This window comes from Tursiops truncatus, chromosome 7, assembly GCF_011762595.2.
Source record: "Tursiops truncatus isolate mTurTru1 chromosome 7, mTurTru1.mat.Y, whole genome shotgun sequence".
NCBI lineage: Eukaryota > Metazoa > Chordata > Mammalia > Artiodactyla > Delphinidae > Tursiops > Tursiops truncatus.
In genome coordinates, this window is record NC_047040.1 from 94,640,318 (window position 1) to 94,657,916 (window position 17,599).

The 17,599-nt window shown below is 44.0% G+C and overlaps 1 protein-coding gene across 4 annotated transcripts in view; it reads right to left on the minus strand.

Annotated features, from left to right (window-relative positions):
• Positions 1-17,599, minus strand: part of MGAT5 (alpha-1,6-mannosylglycoprotein 6-beta-N-acetylglucosaminyltransferase) — a 362,902-nt gene that overhangs the window by 200,592 nt on the left and 144,711 nt on the right. For all 4 annotated transcript variants that reach the window (XM_019925447.3, XM_019925446.3, XM_073807768.1 and 1 more), the window contains exon 4: positions 10,213-10,377. In XM_019925447.3, the coding sequence (XP_019781006.1) occupies positions 10,213-10,377 (165 nt within the window). The remainder of the gene's footprint in view (positions 1-10,212; positions 10,378-17,599) is intronic.

Genomic DNA, 17,599 nt, shown 5'->3' on the forward strand with positions numbered 1-17,599 from the left:
ACTCTCCAATTACATGGGCCGCAAATTCCATTTCTGTTTGAGTATTTTTGCCTCTTGCAACCAAGAGATTACTGACAAATACGTGGAATTCCCGTTAAGCCTCTAATATTGATAATAAAGGTCTCCACGTACTGACAAAAAGGTCAATTTGGGAACTTCAAGTTTAAGGCACTCAAAAGAAGTAATATACATGTATGAAAATATTTTCTAATCCAAAAAACACTACAGAAATATTAGTTTCACCATGGTGATATCAATAACTAGTCAATATTATATTGCATATAAATATTAATAACAGTCAATCCAACTTTCATTCTTCTATCAATATTCTAAGTGTGTAGCCTTTAAACTGTAATTAACAAATGCCCATTTAGTGCTGACTTTGCACCAGGCACGTTTCTACGTAGGATACTGATCTCACTTAATCCTCATAAACAACCCCCATGAAATGGGCACTACTATTATCTCCCCCATTTTACAGAAGAGGCAACGCAGGCATTGAAAGGTTAAGCAACACACCCAAGGTCACACAGGTATGAAGTGGTGGAGCCTGGATGTGAACCTGGGCAGCGTAGCTCTACAAACAGTGCCTTTCACTGTCCCTCATCTCCTGAGAATCAACGTTCCAACTTCCTTTAAACTGATATTCCTAAACAAATGACTTGCGGCAAGGCAATTTACACTCCCTAAATCCACATTAACACATGGCTACTGTCCTCCCCAACTCCTGCCTTTGCTGGCTTGTTTCCTCCATAAATGCACCACCCCAGTCATCCTTCAAGCTCCATCCTTGGGAATCATATGACGGCTCCTCCCTCGCCCCCTCCCACGGTCCACCAGCATCCCCGTCACATGAGCTCCACCCACGTGGGTCTCAAATCCTCCCCTTCTCCCTGGCCTCACGCACATGTCTTTCAATCCTTCTACACGAGTCAATTAAACTCTCATCTGGCTCAGTGTGACCCCCTTCGCAAGCATCCTGCGTCCACATGGCCATTAATTTTTCTCTGAAAATACAGACCTCATCTAATCATCCTCCTGCTTCAAACCCTCATCAGCTGTCACTGCCTACAGAACAAAATAGAAACTCCTTAGTGTTACACTGAAAACTCTTCACAGATCCCCCAACCCACATTTCCAGTCTCATCTCCTTTGATGTTGCTCCAGATAAGGTCTGGAGGGTAGTTCACACTGTGAAGTAGATCTTTGGGGACCTCTCATTTTCCTTAACTTATTTACTTGCTCATATCTCGATAATTAAATACTCTGCTTAAAAATTAATAAAATGGAATTTCTTCTAAAGCATTCTGGTAATTTAAATCCACTCTCTCCAACTACTTTGCCATCATTATTCTGAATTAGTGGCTCTTTCATGAAAAGAAATAATTACCTTCTATATAAGCCAGAGTAAAATGCAGATTGCCAAAATTTTACTGGTTTGTGTCCAGGAAAGAGGTTTCTTAAGGTCAGAACTCCAGAAGAGCGTTCTGGGAGTTTATAAAATCTCTTAAAGCTTTCAAAGACCAGTTGCAAAGCCAGAAGCGGTGATGACTGGGAGGTTTGCAAACTGCCTTGCTCGGAAAGGGGAAGGAGACTGAAGGTCCCAGCTGGCTGATAAGGAAGCCTCAATGTCTCAAACATCATTCTACACTGATCATAAGTGGGAAAACCAGTTTCCAACAATACCTTATAGATCAGGGTTTCTGAACCACTGCGCGCAACTGACATTTGGGGCTAGATAATTCTCTGCTGTGGGGCTGGCCTGTGCACTGCAAGCGGCATCCCTGGCCTCTATCTAGTAGATGTCACTAGCACCTCCTCAGTTGTGACAACCAAAAAATGTCTCCAGATATTGCCAAGCGTTGCCTGGCTGGCAAAACTGCAGGCAGTTGAGATTCAATGCTATAAATACGCAGGCACACAGGTCAGCACCACTCCTCTGAACTGGATTTTCTTCCTTTTCCTCCTTCTGTGCCCTTGACCACATAAAGTGAAAACCACACCAACAATGGCATACATTTTCTGTGAAGATACCAAAGGGACTGTTTCTCACAAGCAGCCAAATACTTATTGCTGCCTTTGCAAAGAATGAAACAGAAAGGGACACGTAGATAGAAGGAACTCATTTGTTTCTTACTCAGATTAATAATAATAATAAAGAAAAGCCCCCTGCAGTCTCACCTCTCTCCTTTCTCTCGGGCAGCATCTGGGGTGCCACTGACAGGCCAATACCTGATCCTGGGAAGTCACCTGCTAAGCTCCTGCCTGGGTGGGGCTGGGACACTTCAGGTGCCACACCAACACATCTGAAAACTTGAGGACACAAGCAAGAAAACAGAACAGGTGCAACTTCATTTCAAGGTCCATTAGCAGCCCCAAAGGGGGGGAAACTGCACTTCCAAATACAGGCCCTGGGACTCAGCAGGGACATTTTTCATTATCAATTTTCCAATGCTAAGAATAACAATTATGGTTCTTTTATTGAGAACAACACCCAAGTTCAAATACACTGCACTTCAACCCCAAATACGAGAATATGTTACATGCTGAAACTGACGTGTGGAAAATGCAGGGCTGCCTAATGTTCGATTTGAACTCAGCAACAGAAAGCATCCTCTTGGGTTGTGCTCTGTTTCCCAATTCACCTCGCAATTGTGACTCTGTTTCCCAATTCACCTTGCCATTGTAAGCAATCAAAACAGAAGGCGGTGCTATCATGATGTTCAGCCTTGGAGTGAGCCATCAGCGTTGGCCAGTTATTCAGCTGCTGCTGAACGGCAACAACAAGTTCTTGAGAGTATAAACCAATAAATTTGCAAACACACGTGTGCCCACGTTCCTCCCTCCCCTCCCCCACACCACAGAGAGCTGCACAATATCCCCATTCCCCTCAAATATTACAATCTACAGTTGGAACCACCACATTCTAGGAAGGCTCCACAGCACCAAATCATCCGTGGGAAGCTCAGTCACGACCGACAAAAACTCCTATTTCTTAGGCAGTGTCTGCTGCTCAAGTCCGAGAAAGGAACACGAATGCCAAGTCCCACTTCCAAGCAAATCCTCATACATATAAATGGAAAAGAGGAGCAACAAGGAGAAACCCTTGCAGAAGTGAAACCAAATGCCACCCACCTCCAGCATAATCCAACCCATGTGGACAGTACTTATTAAACACCTTCAACAGCCATGCTTTGAACAACACAGTGGACAAAACGAGGATAAAAGCAGACACGAACAGTCCTCAGAAGGCCAGCACTGTCACATCACACACCTGTAGCTTTTTACCTTTCCCCCATGTCAGTACATGGCCAAGAAGTGCAGACGCCATCCTACTCACTCCACTTCATAATTTAATATCACAACTCTAGAGAAAAGCAGAATCGGTCTTTCAAAAAAATCAAAGTATCATTCCGAAAATAAATAATTTTGAAAAAGGCACACTCAAGTCCCTTCAGGGATTAAGCCTGGAGAAATCATAATTGGTTAAAACGTGGTTTTTGTTCTTTTCAATCTACTTTTTTTCATTTCTTTGATTCACTGTCCTCTTCCGTAAGATAAACAGAACTCAGAAATGCAGCTCATTGGGTCACAAATCAAGCCTTGGTAAACTTTGAAAACTTGAAATCGTATCAAGTATCTTTTCCGAACACAACACTATGAGACTAGATATCAATTACAGGAAAAACACTGTAAGAACTGCAAACACATGGAGGCTAAACAATATGTCACTAAAGAACCAAGAGATCACTGAAGAAATCAAAGAGGAAATCAAAAAATACATAGAGACAAATGACAATGAACACATGATGACCCAAAACCTAAGGGATACAGCAAAAGTAGTTCAAAGAGAGTAGTTTATAGCAATACAATCCTACCGCAAGAAACAAGAAACATCTCAAATAAACAACCTAACCTTACACCTAAAGCAATTAGAGAAAGAAGAACAAAAAAACCCCAAAGTGAGCAGAAGGAAGAAATCATAAAGCTCAGATCAGAAATAAATGAAAAAGAAATGAAGGAAATAACAGCAAAGATCAATAAAACTAAAAGCTGGTTCTTTGAGAAGATAAACAAAACTGATAAACCATTAGCCAGACTCATCAAGAAAAACGAGGGAGAAGACTCAAATCCACAGAATTAGAAATGAAAAAGGAGAAGTAACAACTGACACTGCAGAAATACAAAGGACCATGAGAGACTACTACAAGCAACTATATGCCAATAAAATGGACAACCTGGAAGAAAAGGACAAATTCTTAGAAACCGCACAACCTTCTGAGACTGAATCAAGAAGAAACAGATAATATAAACAGACCAATCTCATGCACTGAAATTGAAACTGTGATTAAAAATCTTCCAACAAACAAAAGCCCAGGACCAGATGGCTTCACAGGAAAATTCTATCAAACATTTAGAGAAGAGCTAACATCTATCCTTCTCAAACTCTTCCAAAATATAGCAGAGGGAGGGACACTCCCAAACTCATTCTACGAGGCCACCATCACCCTGATACCAAAACCAAAGATGTCACACAAAAAGAAAGCGACAGGCCAATATCACTAATGAACATAGATGCAAAAATCCTCAATAAAACACTAGCAAACAGAATCCAACAGCACATTAAAAGGATCGTACACCATGATCAAGTGGGGTTTATCCCAGGTATGCAAGGGTTCTTCAATATACGCAAATCAATGTGATACACCATATTAAAAAACTGAAGGAGAATAACCATATGATAATCTCAATAGATGCAAAAAAGCTTTCAACAAAATTCAACACCCATTTATTATAAACACTCTCCATAAAGTAGGCATAGAAGGAACTTACCTCAACATAATAAAGGCCATATATGACAAACCCACAGCCAACATCATTCTCAATGGTGGAAAACTGAAACCATTTCCTCTAAGATCAAGAACAAGACAAGGTTGCCCACTCTCACTGCTATTATTCAACATAGTTTTGGAAGTTTTTGCCACAGCAATCAGAGAAGAAAAAGAAATAAAATGAAACCAAATTGGAAAAGAAGAAGTAAAACTGTCAACTGTTTGCAGATGACATGATATTATACATAGAGAATCCTAAAGATGCTACCAGAAAACTACTAGAGCTCATTAATGAATCTGGTAAAGTAGCAGGATACAAAATTAATGCACAGAAATCTCTTACATTCCTATACACTAATGATGAAAAATCTGAAAGAGAAATTAAGGAAACACTCCCATTTACCACTGCAACAAAAGAATAAAATACCTAGGAATAAACCTATCGAAGGAGACAACAGACCTGTATGCAGAAAACTATAAGACATTAATGAAAGAAATTAAAGATGATACCAACAGATGGAGAGATATAGCATGTTCTTGGATTGGAAGAATCAACATTGTGAAAATGACTATACTACTCAAAGCAATCTACAGATTCAATGCAATCCCTATCAAACTACCAAATGCATTTCTCACAGAAGTAGAACAAAAAATTTCACAATGTGTATGGAAACACAAAAGACACCGAACAGCCAAAGCAATCTTGAGAAATAAAAACAGAGCTGGAGGAATCAGGCTCCCTGACTTCAGACTATACTACAAAGCTACAGTAATCAAGACAGTATGGTACTGGCACAAAAACATAAATATAGATCAATAGAAAAGGACAGAAAGCCCAGAGATAAACCCATGCACATATGGTCACCTTATCTTTGATAAAGGAGGCAAGAATATACAGTGGAGAAAAGACAGCTTCTTCAATAAGTGGTGCTGGGAAAACTGGACAGCTACGAGTAAAAGAATGAAATTAGAACACTTCCTAACACCATACACAAAAATAAATTCAAAATGGATTAAAGACCTAAATGTAAGGCCTGACACTATAAAACTCTTAAGAGGAAAACATAGGAAGAACACTCTTTGACATAAATCACAGCAAGATCCTTTTTGATCCATCTCCTAGAGAAATGGAAATAAAATCAAAAATAAACAGATGGGACTTAATGAAACTTCAAAGCTTTTGCACAGCAAAGGAAACCATAAAAAAGACGAAAAGTCAACCCTCAGAATGGGAGAAAATATTTGCAAACAAAGAAACTGACAAAGGATTAATCTCCAAAATAGACAAGCAGCTCATGCAACTCAATATAAAAAAAAAAAACAACCCAATCCAAAAATGGGCTGAAGACCTAAACAGACATTGCTCCAAAGAAGATATACAGATTGCCAACAAACACATGAAAGAATGCTCAACATCATTAATCATTAGAGAAATGCAAATCAAAACTACAATGAGATATCACCTCACACCAGTCAGAATGGCCGTCATCAAAAAATCTACAAACAGGGCTTCCCTGGTGGCGCAGTGGCTGAGAGTCCGCCTGCCGATGCAGGGGACACGGGTTTGTGCCACGGTCCGGGAAGAGCCCACATGCCGCGGAGCGGCTGGGCCCGGGAGCCATGGCCGCTGAACCTGAGTGTCCGGAGCCTGTGCTCCACAACGGGAGAGGCCACAACAGTGAGAGGCCCGCGTACCGCAAAACAGAAAAAAACAAAAAAAACAAACATAAAAAATCTACAAATAGTAAATGCTGGAGAGGGTGTGGAGAAAAGAGAACCCTCCTGCACTGTTGGTGGGAATGTAAATTGATACAGCCACTATGGAGAACAGTATGGAGGTTCCTTACGAAACTAAAACTAGAACTACTATATGACCCAGCAATCCCACTACTGGGCATATACCCTCAGAAAACCGTAATTCAAAAAAAGACATGTACCACAATGTTCATTGCAGCTCTATTTACAATACCCAGGACATGGAAGCAAACTAAGTGTCCATCAACAGATGAATGGATAAAGAAGATGTGGCACATATATACAACGGAATATTACTCAGCCATAAAAAGAAACGAAATTGAGTTATTTGTAGTGAGATGCATGGACCTAGAGTCTGTCATACAGAGTGAAGTAAGTCAGAAAGAGAAAAATACCGTATGCTAATATGTATATAGAATCTAATAAATAAATAAATAAATAGTTCTGAAGAACCTAGGGGCAGGACAGGAATAAAGATGCAGACGTAGAGAATGGGGAGGTGGAAGGGTAAGCTGGGACGAAGTGAGAGAGTGGCATGGACATATATACACTACCAAATGTAAAATAGATAGCTAGTGGGAAGCAGCCGCGTAGCACAGGGAGATCAGCTCGGTGCTTTGTGACCACCTAGGGGAGTGGGATAGGGAGGGTGGGAGGGAGGGAGACACTAGAGGGAGGAGATATGGGGTTAGATGTATACATACAGCTGATTCATTTTGTTATACAGCAGAAACTAACACACCGTTGTAAAGTAATTATACACTAAGAAAGATGTTTAAAAAAAGCATGCAGTTCAATCTGATTCTTGATTTTCATAAAGTTCATTTCCACCTAAATTTATCTAGGAGAACATTCATTTTCACATAATAAAAAAGCCCAAGAGCAATAATAAATTTGGTAAGACAAGCCATTTTCAATAAAAGCCACATAGAACACAGCTAAAGAGAGAAAAAGGGGACACACACACACACACACAAACACACACACACACACACACACACACATCCCTAAAAAGAAAATATATTTAGAGAATTCTTCTTCAACTGCTATGGTACCCAATTTAGATGCAGTTTATAGCCAACCAGAAGAACTATCGGTGAGCAGTAAGACACAACAGTAAGCAGTCAGAAACATCAGTTAGCAATAAGACACCAGAGTAAGCAGTAAAGTCACACCAGGGAGAACATTTCTTAGCAATTACCACATGTCTTAATGCAGAAAGGAAGAAAGAAAAACTTCACTCAACTAGGATTGGAACCCTATTAAAACGACCTCTCTCACAGCTCAAGAGCCACTCCTGCTATGACAGGAGGGGTGTGAGGACTGCCAGCACAGCCATGGATCAGGAAAAGGACAAAAAAAAGCCATAAAGGGTTGACCATGAGCTAGGACTAGGAACTTAAGTGCTTGTCCTTCTTTTTGGCACCCTAAGCTATAGACCTGGCAAATAAAAAAAAAATATGTGGGTTATTTGACAAGATATAAAGGACCCTCCAACCTCTGGGGGAAATAAAGGAGGATGCCCGCATTCTTCATTCCACATCTATAGCCACTGTGGCTAACGCAGTGTCTGGGCAGGGAATGCATATGCACCCACACGCACAGAGGGACAAGTTTTTTGTTTTCTAACACACAGGTCAGCCAAAGAAACAGACCCTCAGTCATAAAGAACTTCCTTATTAGACAGGATATTAAATAGTCCAGGAAACTGGCAGCTCTTTGGGGAACATCTAAGAAAATGGTTGCACATTTTTTCTAGGCTCACCCGTTTGGGATGATTTTATAAGTGGAAGCAAGAAAGAAGGAGCAAACACAATGTCTTCTCTACTTGGCACGAGGAGGTCTTCAGCTGAGCTCAGCAACAAAGCCTCACCCCATCCCAAATGCTTAAAGTCACAAAACCTGTGTGAAACCACGTCTCTGAGATGCTGAGAAGAGTAAATAAAATCACGTGCCTCCAAGGCTCTGGAACTGTACTGGTATTTACTGAGTGGTTGCTAGTTGGAAGGAAGGAGAGGAAACTAACAACTTTTTATCTGTGTCACAATCCATTTCTAGTCTGTCTCTTTCTCAATCGCCTCAATCCTACCCACCTTCAAAGTTTACCTTCTGACTATGTCAGAAGCCTTCCACAGTCACCCCTGCTTAGAGCGACCATAATTGGTGTTATTCTAAGCATGTGTATTATTTTACTAATTGGCCAAGTAAAACTCCCGAAGGTATGGAGTGTGTCACACACGAGAGACGCAAACGAGTAAGAATGAGGTTAATTATCAAAGGCATAACTTTAAATTTGCTCCCTTTTTCCCAAAAGGAAACAAAATAAAATACTCTGGTTCTATAAATATCAGTAAAAACACAGTACCAGTGGCACCTCTAAAGGAGGCCTAGTCAGAGCCAATGACTTTCAGAATGTGCTCGGAGATATATGTTAGCCAAGTAAACTAGCTCCATACACAGGGCTGGGATCCCACTTGAAATAAGTAGCCACCACCTGCCTTCCATTTCATTCCACAGTTTTGTACCCTGAGACTTGGAGCTCAGGCACCAAGTCTCCCTGTGAGCCTGGCACACAAACCAGACAGTCAGAGGCAGCTAGATCCCTTATCAGGAAGAGAATGACAGCAGACATGTTGACACAGGCCCTACAGGACAGAGGCGCTGGGAGGCAGCAGTGTTAGAGGCAGAGCAATCTTCACCAACCCCCCCACCCATATAGGGTCCTGCAGAGCTGCCGTGAAATCAGACAGGACCTTCTCAACAGCATCTCCTACTGGGAACAGGGGTGGAGGAGTGGAGGCTGGAGAGGCATGGGTTCCATTTATTAATCAGTAGCTCAACACAGTGGGAGGTTTTCTTGTCTAATTACAGAAGCTGTTGGAAACTGCAAGGGAAGACAGGATTTATGGCCTAGATGACACTGCCTCTGTGTTGTAATTAAAAGTTATTTTTAATACCTGTTTGGTGGAATACTTTGGATTATTAAAAATATATTTTGCAATTTAAAACTTGCTAAAGGGCAAAGAACACAGCAGAAACGTAATACAACAAGCTTGCCTGATGTGAAACAATTAAACGTTTTGACACTGGGAGGTGGGAAAGGAAAAGAATCTCTCTCCTACTTAAGGCTGTGAATTTCCTATAAGAAAGAGGGAAAGAAAAGCCAAAAAGGGCACTCAAGGGCTTCCCTGGTGGCGCAGTGGTTGAGAGTCCGCCTGCCGATGCAGGGGACACAGTGCCCCGGTCCGAAGGATCCCACATGCCGCGGAGCGGCTGGGCCCGTGAGCCATGGCCGCTGAGCCTGCGCGTCCGGAGCCTGTGCTCCGCAGAGGAAGAGGCCACAACAGTGAGAGGCCCACGTACCGCAAAAAAAAAAAAAAAAGTAATTCCAGGAGCCCATTATGGGAAATATGCCATGGAGACCACCAGATATTACACATCATGAAGAGACTATAAAAGCATTTGAACGTGTTATTCAAAAATAAATTAAAAATGAGCTTTACAGGGGCCACACCAAGTTTATGGGATTTATATTATGCCAATAAGAACACTGTGCTCCTGTATTCTCTTCCGAGTTCGAAGCAGGCTTTGACTTCATGTCAGGGCATAGAATTGCAGTCCTTACCTGCCACATTAATTTTCTCAAGTGCTACCAAGCTGGGAACAGCTGTGGTGGAGTTGGTCAAGTTCGTCCCTGTGCCATTGATTACGAGGTTGTCCACCTTTGACTCTAACTTGCCAATGCGCTGCAAAATGTTATCCAACAACACAGCAAGAGTCTTCTTCAAATCTGTAAAAGAAAACGTACATAGTTTGAAAATCCTTTGGTCCCCGCACATTTGCCTGGTGCGCACACGCTCACCCTCCCTTTGTTTCTCTCTCTGACGTGAAGAACAAAAGGCGGCAAATCAAAAAGTACCACTTGAAGACCTGTCCTAACAAACCACCTCTTAAAGATGACGGAGGCCACATTCAAGTGGCCCAAAGAGTACAAAACAAATCAGTTCGCTCTGTAAGACAACTTTCGCGGTAAGTAACATTAAAATTATTCCTGGCTACTAGGTTGAGAGAGAAAACTCCGTTACTCAGCATCCTACCAAAACACTCTGTTAAATTCTTCCTCGTTCTAGCATGGTGGTTACTGACACACTGAATGACAAGCCCAAAGTGTAGCAAGGCCCTGAAGTAACTTCCGGATCAAGTTCATTGTTAGTTTTTTTAGTGCTGTAGACTCTCGCATGTCCAAATTTTTTGCAAAGTCTTTACTGCTGTTGGTTACATATGGTAATACTTAATAAAAGCTACAGTTCCAGATTCCAGACATGCTGGAGAACCCAGAGTTAACTATAATGCAATTTAGGAAGACACTTAAAATAAAGACCAGATTCATTCATTCATTCGAGACATATTTATTAAACAACTACTATGTGCCAGGCATTGTTCTAGACGCTGGGACGCTGTTCTTTTCTGGTGCTTACATTTAAGAGTTGATTCTCTTTCTTACGTATCTGGCTGTGGGTTATAGAGAAGTGTTCTTCTCTCTGGATAAATTACAGACACATTATCTTCATGCCTACGTAAGTATTTACTAAGTTTGTATACAAGGCATTCTACACACACAGAGAGAAATTAAGTTAGCCCCCTCTCCTGTGGAAACTCATAATCAAAGAAAGATAGTCTGACTTGTACATGTGATAAAAGCAGGAGGACCACAGGATAGCCATCTAGGTGAACAGAATTCAGACTCGCTTATGAATTGGGAGTGGGCCAGGGGAGTAGGACGTAAGTGGAGGGAACAGGATGCAGAAAAGTCCTGAACTGAGACAAATGGGAAGTTGTCACCTTCTATTCTGCTGGGAACAGAGCACACTAGCGCCGAACAGGTGCTCTGATCCGGCCAGGAAAGAAACACACACTGGATCAATCCACCAACCCCAGAGCACAGCCCATGACCCTCCACCAACAGGCATGCAGGCCTCCTACTTTGCCAGGTCAAGAGAGACACTCATCTGAACAGAAACAAAGGTGTGTGTGTAATTGACATGGAATTTTGCATCCTTGGTGGTTTACAGACGCTTCACCGAAGCTGACTAAAAACTACGAACAGAAACAGAACCCACATCTTCATCCTGAAAGTCTGGTTCTATGTGCTTATTAGCATAATCTCAATCGTTCCACCACACCCAACACCAAACATCAGACTTCTTCACCACGTTAAGATCTGTAGCAGACTGTTCATTCACTCACTCTAACAAACATCTGACCAGGTCTGTTTTTTGCTCTTCAGTGTGTACCTTACCCACAGGTAGTAAGACAAGCTGGCCATAACATTAGAGCAATTGGCTAAAAATATGATTATTACAAAGAAGGTTAGAAGGGAACTAACAGTTCCTGAACGCCTATCACGTGCCATGCACACTTATAAGGAATTCCATTTATCTTCACATTCTCCATGAAGCACGTATGACTTCATTTTACAGAAGAGGAAACTGAGGTTCACAGACAGAAAGTAATATGCTCATGGTTAAAGAGATACAAAAGCGCAACGCAGACTCGACTCAGGTCTGCCTAATTCCCTGACATCTCAGTGTGACCAGCCAGAAGTCGAGAGGCTGAAAAAAGAAACCAAGCATGAAATTCAGTGACTTTCATCCACAGCGTAACGATTAAGGGCTTATTAGACTCTAATCACTTCCTAGGTTTGAGTCGTCTCTCTCCATTTTTGCATCCTTATTTGTACGAGTTGAAAGAATAAGCCTACCTCTTCGGGGTTGTAATGAGGACTTAATGAGTTAATATGTTTTGAACACTGCCTGGCACACAATAAGCACTACATAACTGTCTGTTACATAGATAAATAAAAAATAAAACCTTTGGAAAATGCTCTCATCCTTCCTGGAGAAATCTCTCCCTGAGTGATGCAAAGCTTTACCGTTTTATCCAAAGGGTCATGAGATCATTCTCCTCCAGGGGCTGCAGTCCCACAGTCAGCATGACTCACAGCCTGTCCCTGACACATCATTGGCTGGCGTGGACAGCAGGAGTCAGCCACCGGCTCTGCTCTTACACTGAATCTAAAGCACTGCCCCCTTCTCCAGAGCTCTGAAGATTGCCAGAGGACAGTCACACAGACGGGGGCAATGGTGCCACTCGGGGGCTGTATTCACTGTAAAGAAACCACTCCTCAGATAAATGATATCAATCTCCCCTATCTCCAGCCTCTTTGCCCAGAGCCTGAATTATCAGCCAAGGAGTCCACATGTAAAAATGGCATTTAACTCTTACCAGCAATTGTCATCAGCCAGACGCAGAGGCCCTGACCCTCCAGTTTGGGTTAACTCAGGCTTTCTCAACTTTGACACAATTGACACTTGGGACCAGATAATTCTTTGCCCTGGGGCGGGGGGGCGGGGGGGGGGGGAGGCAGGGGATGGGAGAGGCTGTCCTATGCATTTAAGGTGTTTGGCAGCATCCCTGGACTCCAGCCATTAAATGACAGTAGCAATCCCCCCATGTGACAATCAGAAATGCCTCCAGACGGCACCCCATTTGAGAACCACTGAATTAAGCACACTCCCCCAACGCTTGTCTTCCCCGCTGCCCTTCTGTGGAGATGTCCAGAGAGAATCCGGACAGAAGGGTTACGGGAGAGGGAATGAAGTGTAAGAACACAGTCACTAAACTGGCATCTGTGTGACTTCCATGGTGGCACCGCTACAACTATGATGGGAACTACAATGAGGGAAGGTGGGAGCGGACAGCAGCCTAGCCCATGCTGCAGGTCTCTTAAGGGCTGGTAACCTTTTGCCCTTTTGTTAAAAGGTAACAGGACTACTGGACAGAGTCCCCAACCCACAATTTTTGGTGATAGTCACTGATGGCACACAGCTTAGGTAGAATACAAAGTTGTCACATCCGTGTTAAGAAGACATTCTTCCTTGATTCTTAAAATACAGTCCATCGGGCTTCCCTGGTGGCGCAGTGGTTGAGAGTCCGCCTGCCGATCCAGGGGACACGGGTTTGTGCCCCGGTCCGGGAAGATCCCACGTGCCGCGGAACGGCTGGGCCCGTGAGCCATGGTCGCTGAGCCTGCGCGTCCGGAGCCTGTGCTCCACAACGGGAGAGGCCGCAACGGTGAGAGGCCCGGGTACCGCAAAAAAAAAAAAAAAAAAAGATACAGTCCATCAATAAATGTGACCCCCTATCTCTTGTTGATCCCCCCTACATAGATGGACCTTTTGTGACTGTGACATGGAACTGCCAGAGATCATTTACATCTGTGCTTTTTCCTAATGCAATTCCTTCTCTACCATGGCCGTGTTTCCCCGCCCCCCAGTCCAGAGCAGAGCTGGAACAGCAGGACCACAGAGCAGATTCACTTGCTGCTCCAGAGAAGCCAGCAAAAGACAGGGCGCTAATGAGAAAGGAAGGCGCTAATGAGAAAGGAAGGCGCTAATGAAAAAAGAATTAACCCCAAACTCTCATTCCCACTGACTGCCAGGAATGTCAAGTTTCATCAGTTACATGTTTGAAAATTAATTTTAAAATGACCTTTCCACAGAAAGATAATACGGTTAGAGTAATGACCAAAATACAGTCCATTCATTATGTACAAGGACATTCGAGACAGTGTTAGTTATAAAAGAGAACAGTGCTATTTATTATAGATAAGCAGTGGACACTACCCAAATACCCAACAAAAAGGTTACATCATATGGTGTCCATCTATTCCTAAAATGGAATAAATCGCTAGACTGGAGGCCAGAAAGCAGGTCTGTTCTGTCATCTCTGTTTACTGCCACAAGCTATTGATCTCAGGAGCTCAATAAATGTTTATTGAATGGTTGGATGAAAAAGGAAAAGTGTATGGCCATTAAAAAAATATATAATGGACAGGGAAATAAAATAAAGATGAGTTCAAAAAGCTCTATGTAAAATATTCCAGTTTTTAAAAATGAGCATACACACACATATATATCTGCATTTAAATAAAGGATGGAGAGAAATCAAATTTACCTGGTTTGGGGGTAAAGAGTGTTTTATCTCTTAATTTGTAAGAATGCAAAGCTGGGCTTGGGATCATCTCTGCCCTTGCGCGTTTTACGGACAATATCTTTTATCGTGTGTTGAACAGCTTTGAAACAGTGACTCAAACAGCTGCTGGAATTGAAAATGAATTTTTTTTTCCTTTCACATGGGGACAAAAAAGAAGCCAGCCCAGGAAAAGTGCCTGGAGGGTCCCAGGTTTTCGACAGCCTCATATTCCAGAAGCTCTGAATTTTCTATAAACGTTCACATCATTCTGACAATCACAAAGGCACGAAATGCTACCTGAAAATGCAACCAGTACCGTGTATTCTACCCTCAGAACTCAAGGATACTGGCCACAGGTACCCTGATGCCCCCTCCCCCCTCCCAAGAAGTATCTCGGTCACTGACCCTCACTGCTTCATCTCAGCTGGGTTCTTCAAGCCCCCCCCCCCGGTGGACAACTCACCGGCCCCTAAACTCACAAATATGCCCTTCCCCCTGCAGCTGTCACAGGCCTTCCAGGTCACAAAGGGAACAATCATCACCCAGTGAAAGAGCAGCTCAGAGGCACTGACTGCCGTGCTCTCCTGGGTTAGCTGTACGGAATGAAGCTTTGACTTGAACTTGTACCTAGAAGTAAATGCTATTCCTGTGCTGGGGGAAGGCTCCCTAGTATTTCAAGGAACTTCTAGGCAGCAGAATCTGAGAAAGAATCCTATCTAGGCCTGTGGAGGATAGTGAACTGCTTTACGGAATCTGTAAACATCCAGACGGAGTTCTTGGGCTGCTCTCTCCATCTTCCTAACGCTTTGCCAGCTGCGTGGAATAGGATTCAAGCCGACTTAGCCCTCTGTGTAGAAAAGGACTCAGGCTCTGAAAGGTCAAGTCCACTGACACCCGTAGTCCCCACTGACTCCAGGGCATCTTCCCTGTCGGGAAAGGGCAGCCGTAGCGCAGCCCTCCCTGCTCACTACCCACACCAGAAACTGTGCCCCAATAGTGCCCACTTCAGAGACGAAGTGAGCTCGGCCACGCCTCACTTATCCCACACCACAAAGGACAAGCTCTATCTTTTGAACGGGAGGAGAATGACAATCACGTGTCCCGTTTCTATGATGCCAAGGTCACTCTGGAGCTAACACACCTTTGGAAAGGGATCCAGGGAAGAGCCGAACAGCACCTCCCTGGAGTTCAGAGCAGCAGGTCTCAAGCCCGGCTGGGGTGGAGCCCAGCATCGGTGCTGGCACCGCAGCCCAGGGGATTCTGGTGCACAAGCCCTGGGTATCTTGTTTCATTAGCAGTGGGTGGTGAGCCTGCCCTCCTCCAGTCCACAGCTTATTTCTTCTCCTGTCTGGTCGTGCCCCGTCCCTTGTAAACCCTAAAAGCAGCTATATACACAGGTTCCTGAAGCCCTGTGTTCAAATGAGTAAACAATGTCAGCTCTACATGGACAATTCTGGTTGGGTGGTAACTACTGCGGGTCCGTGTAGGCCAGGGTTAGCGATAACCCATAATAACGAACGCATGTTACTAAGCTAAGTGCTTTGATAAGCTCGGTCACGTGCAATCCTCTGAGGTCAACAAGTCTATGAGGTCAGTGATATATCCTCTATTGGACAAAAGAGGAGGCAGTCTTTTAAAACATCAGTGACTTGCCCAAGGTCACACATCTAGTAAGGAGACCTTCCACAAGCCACAACTAAACACGCTTCAGCTGCTTTCCAGAAGAAACAACGGTTCCCACGTCAGGATCGTGCATAATAGCTACTTGGAGCCACCTGGACACCAAGTCCATAGGGAATCTCTTCTTGTTTCCTGTCTCACTAAAAACATTACTGTGATTTTCTTTTTGTTTTTTTTTTTTGGCCGCACTCCTTGGCTTGCAGGATCTTAGTTCCCCGACCAGGGATCGAACCTGAGCCCCTTGCACTGGAAGTGCAGAGCCCTAACCACTGGACCGCCAGGGAGTTCCCACTGTGATTTTCAAACTAGCCTCAGCAGTAACTGTACTAGACAGAGTCAGGGTGGAGGGGACACTGCTGCTATTCACTCATGGTTCCTACTATGTGCCAGGCACGTGCTAAGGCCCTGGGGCACAGCAGGGAACAAGAGAGACAGGACTCCCTGCTCTCTGGGGGCTTCCATTCTAATAGGGGAGAGAGATGATAAAGACAGTAACATGATAGGTAGTTTAAGTGTCATGAAGAATGAGAATGAAGTAGGGGTGCGGCCCTACTTCTGATAGGGACCCGAAGGAGAGGAGGGAGGGATCTCTCTGGAGGAAGGGCATGCAGGTGGAGGGAACAGCAAATGCAGAGCTCAGAGGCAGGAAGATGCCCAGCCATTGTCCAAAAGCTGGTGCCAGAAGACAGCTGCACTGCCAGGCAGCATGAGAAGGGTGGACAGCTCTTCAGGGTGGCCGTGAGCTCTGCCCAAGCAGTTCTGGCAGAAAGAGCACCAGGACACCGCTGGGAAGGGGAGGTGCTGCAGGGAAGATGAGGGACCTACTTCAGGGCAGGACTCTGAGGCAAATCCCTTTACACCTGTATCCCCTCCTCCCGCCAGGACCGGAAGCAGTGGTGTGGTGTGCAAGGAAAGGGCTTGAGGACAAAGGGAGTACAAGCAAGAGCCTCCAGTTCCTCCCGGAGACCCAGATTCCGACTGCACTCCCGTCTCAAACACACCCGAGGTCCTCCTCAGACATCCAGACTGGGCTGGGTGTGCCCGTGAACTTGGCCTGGCTCTGATGGGGATGCTGGGCGGGGGTCTTCTACCACAGGATCACTGGAAAAGCCCCAAGCCCCAGAGAAGCCCGTTTGTAGGTCCAAGCTTTTGAAAGCAGAGAGCCCTTTCCGGAATCACACCAGCCACGTCACTGTAGGGTAACCAAGTAACCTCCTGAGACACACCAAAGAAAGGGCCCAGCTCTTTTCTCCCCCATTTCGCTCCAAGAACAGTGTTTTTCCCACAAGGGTTCTGCT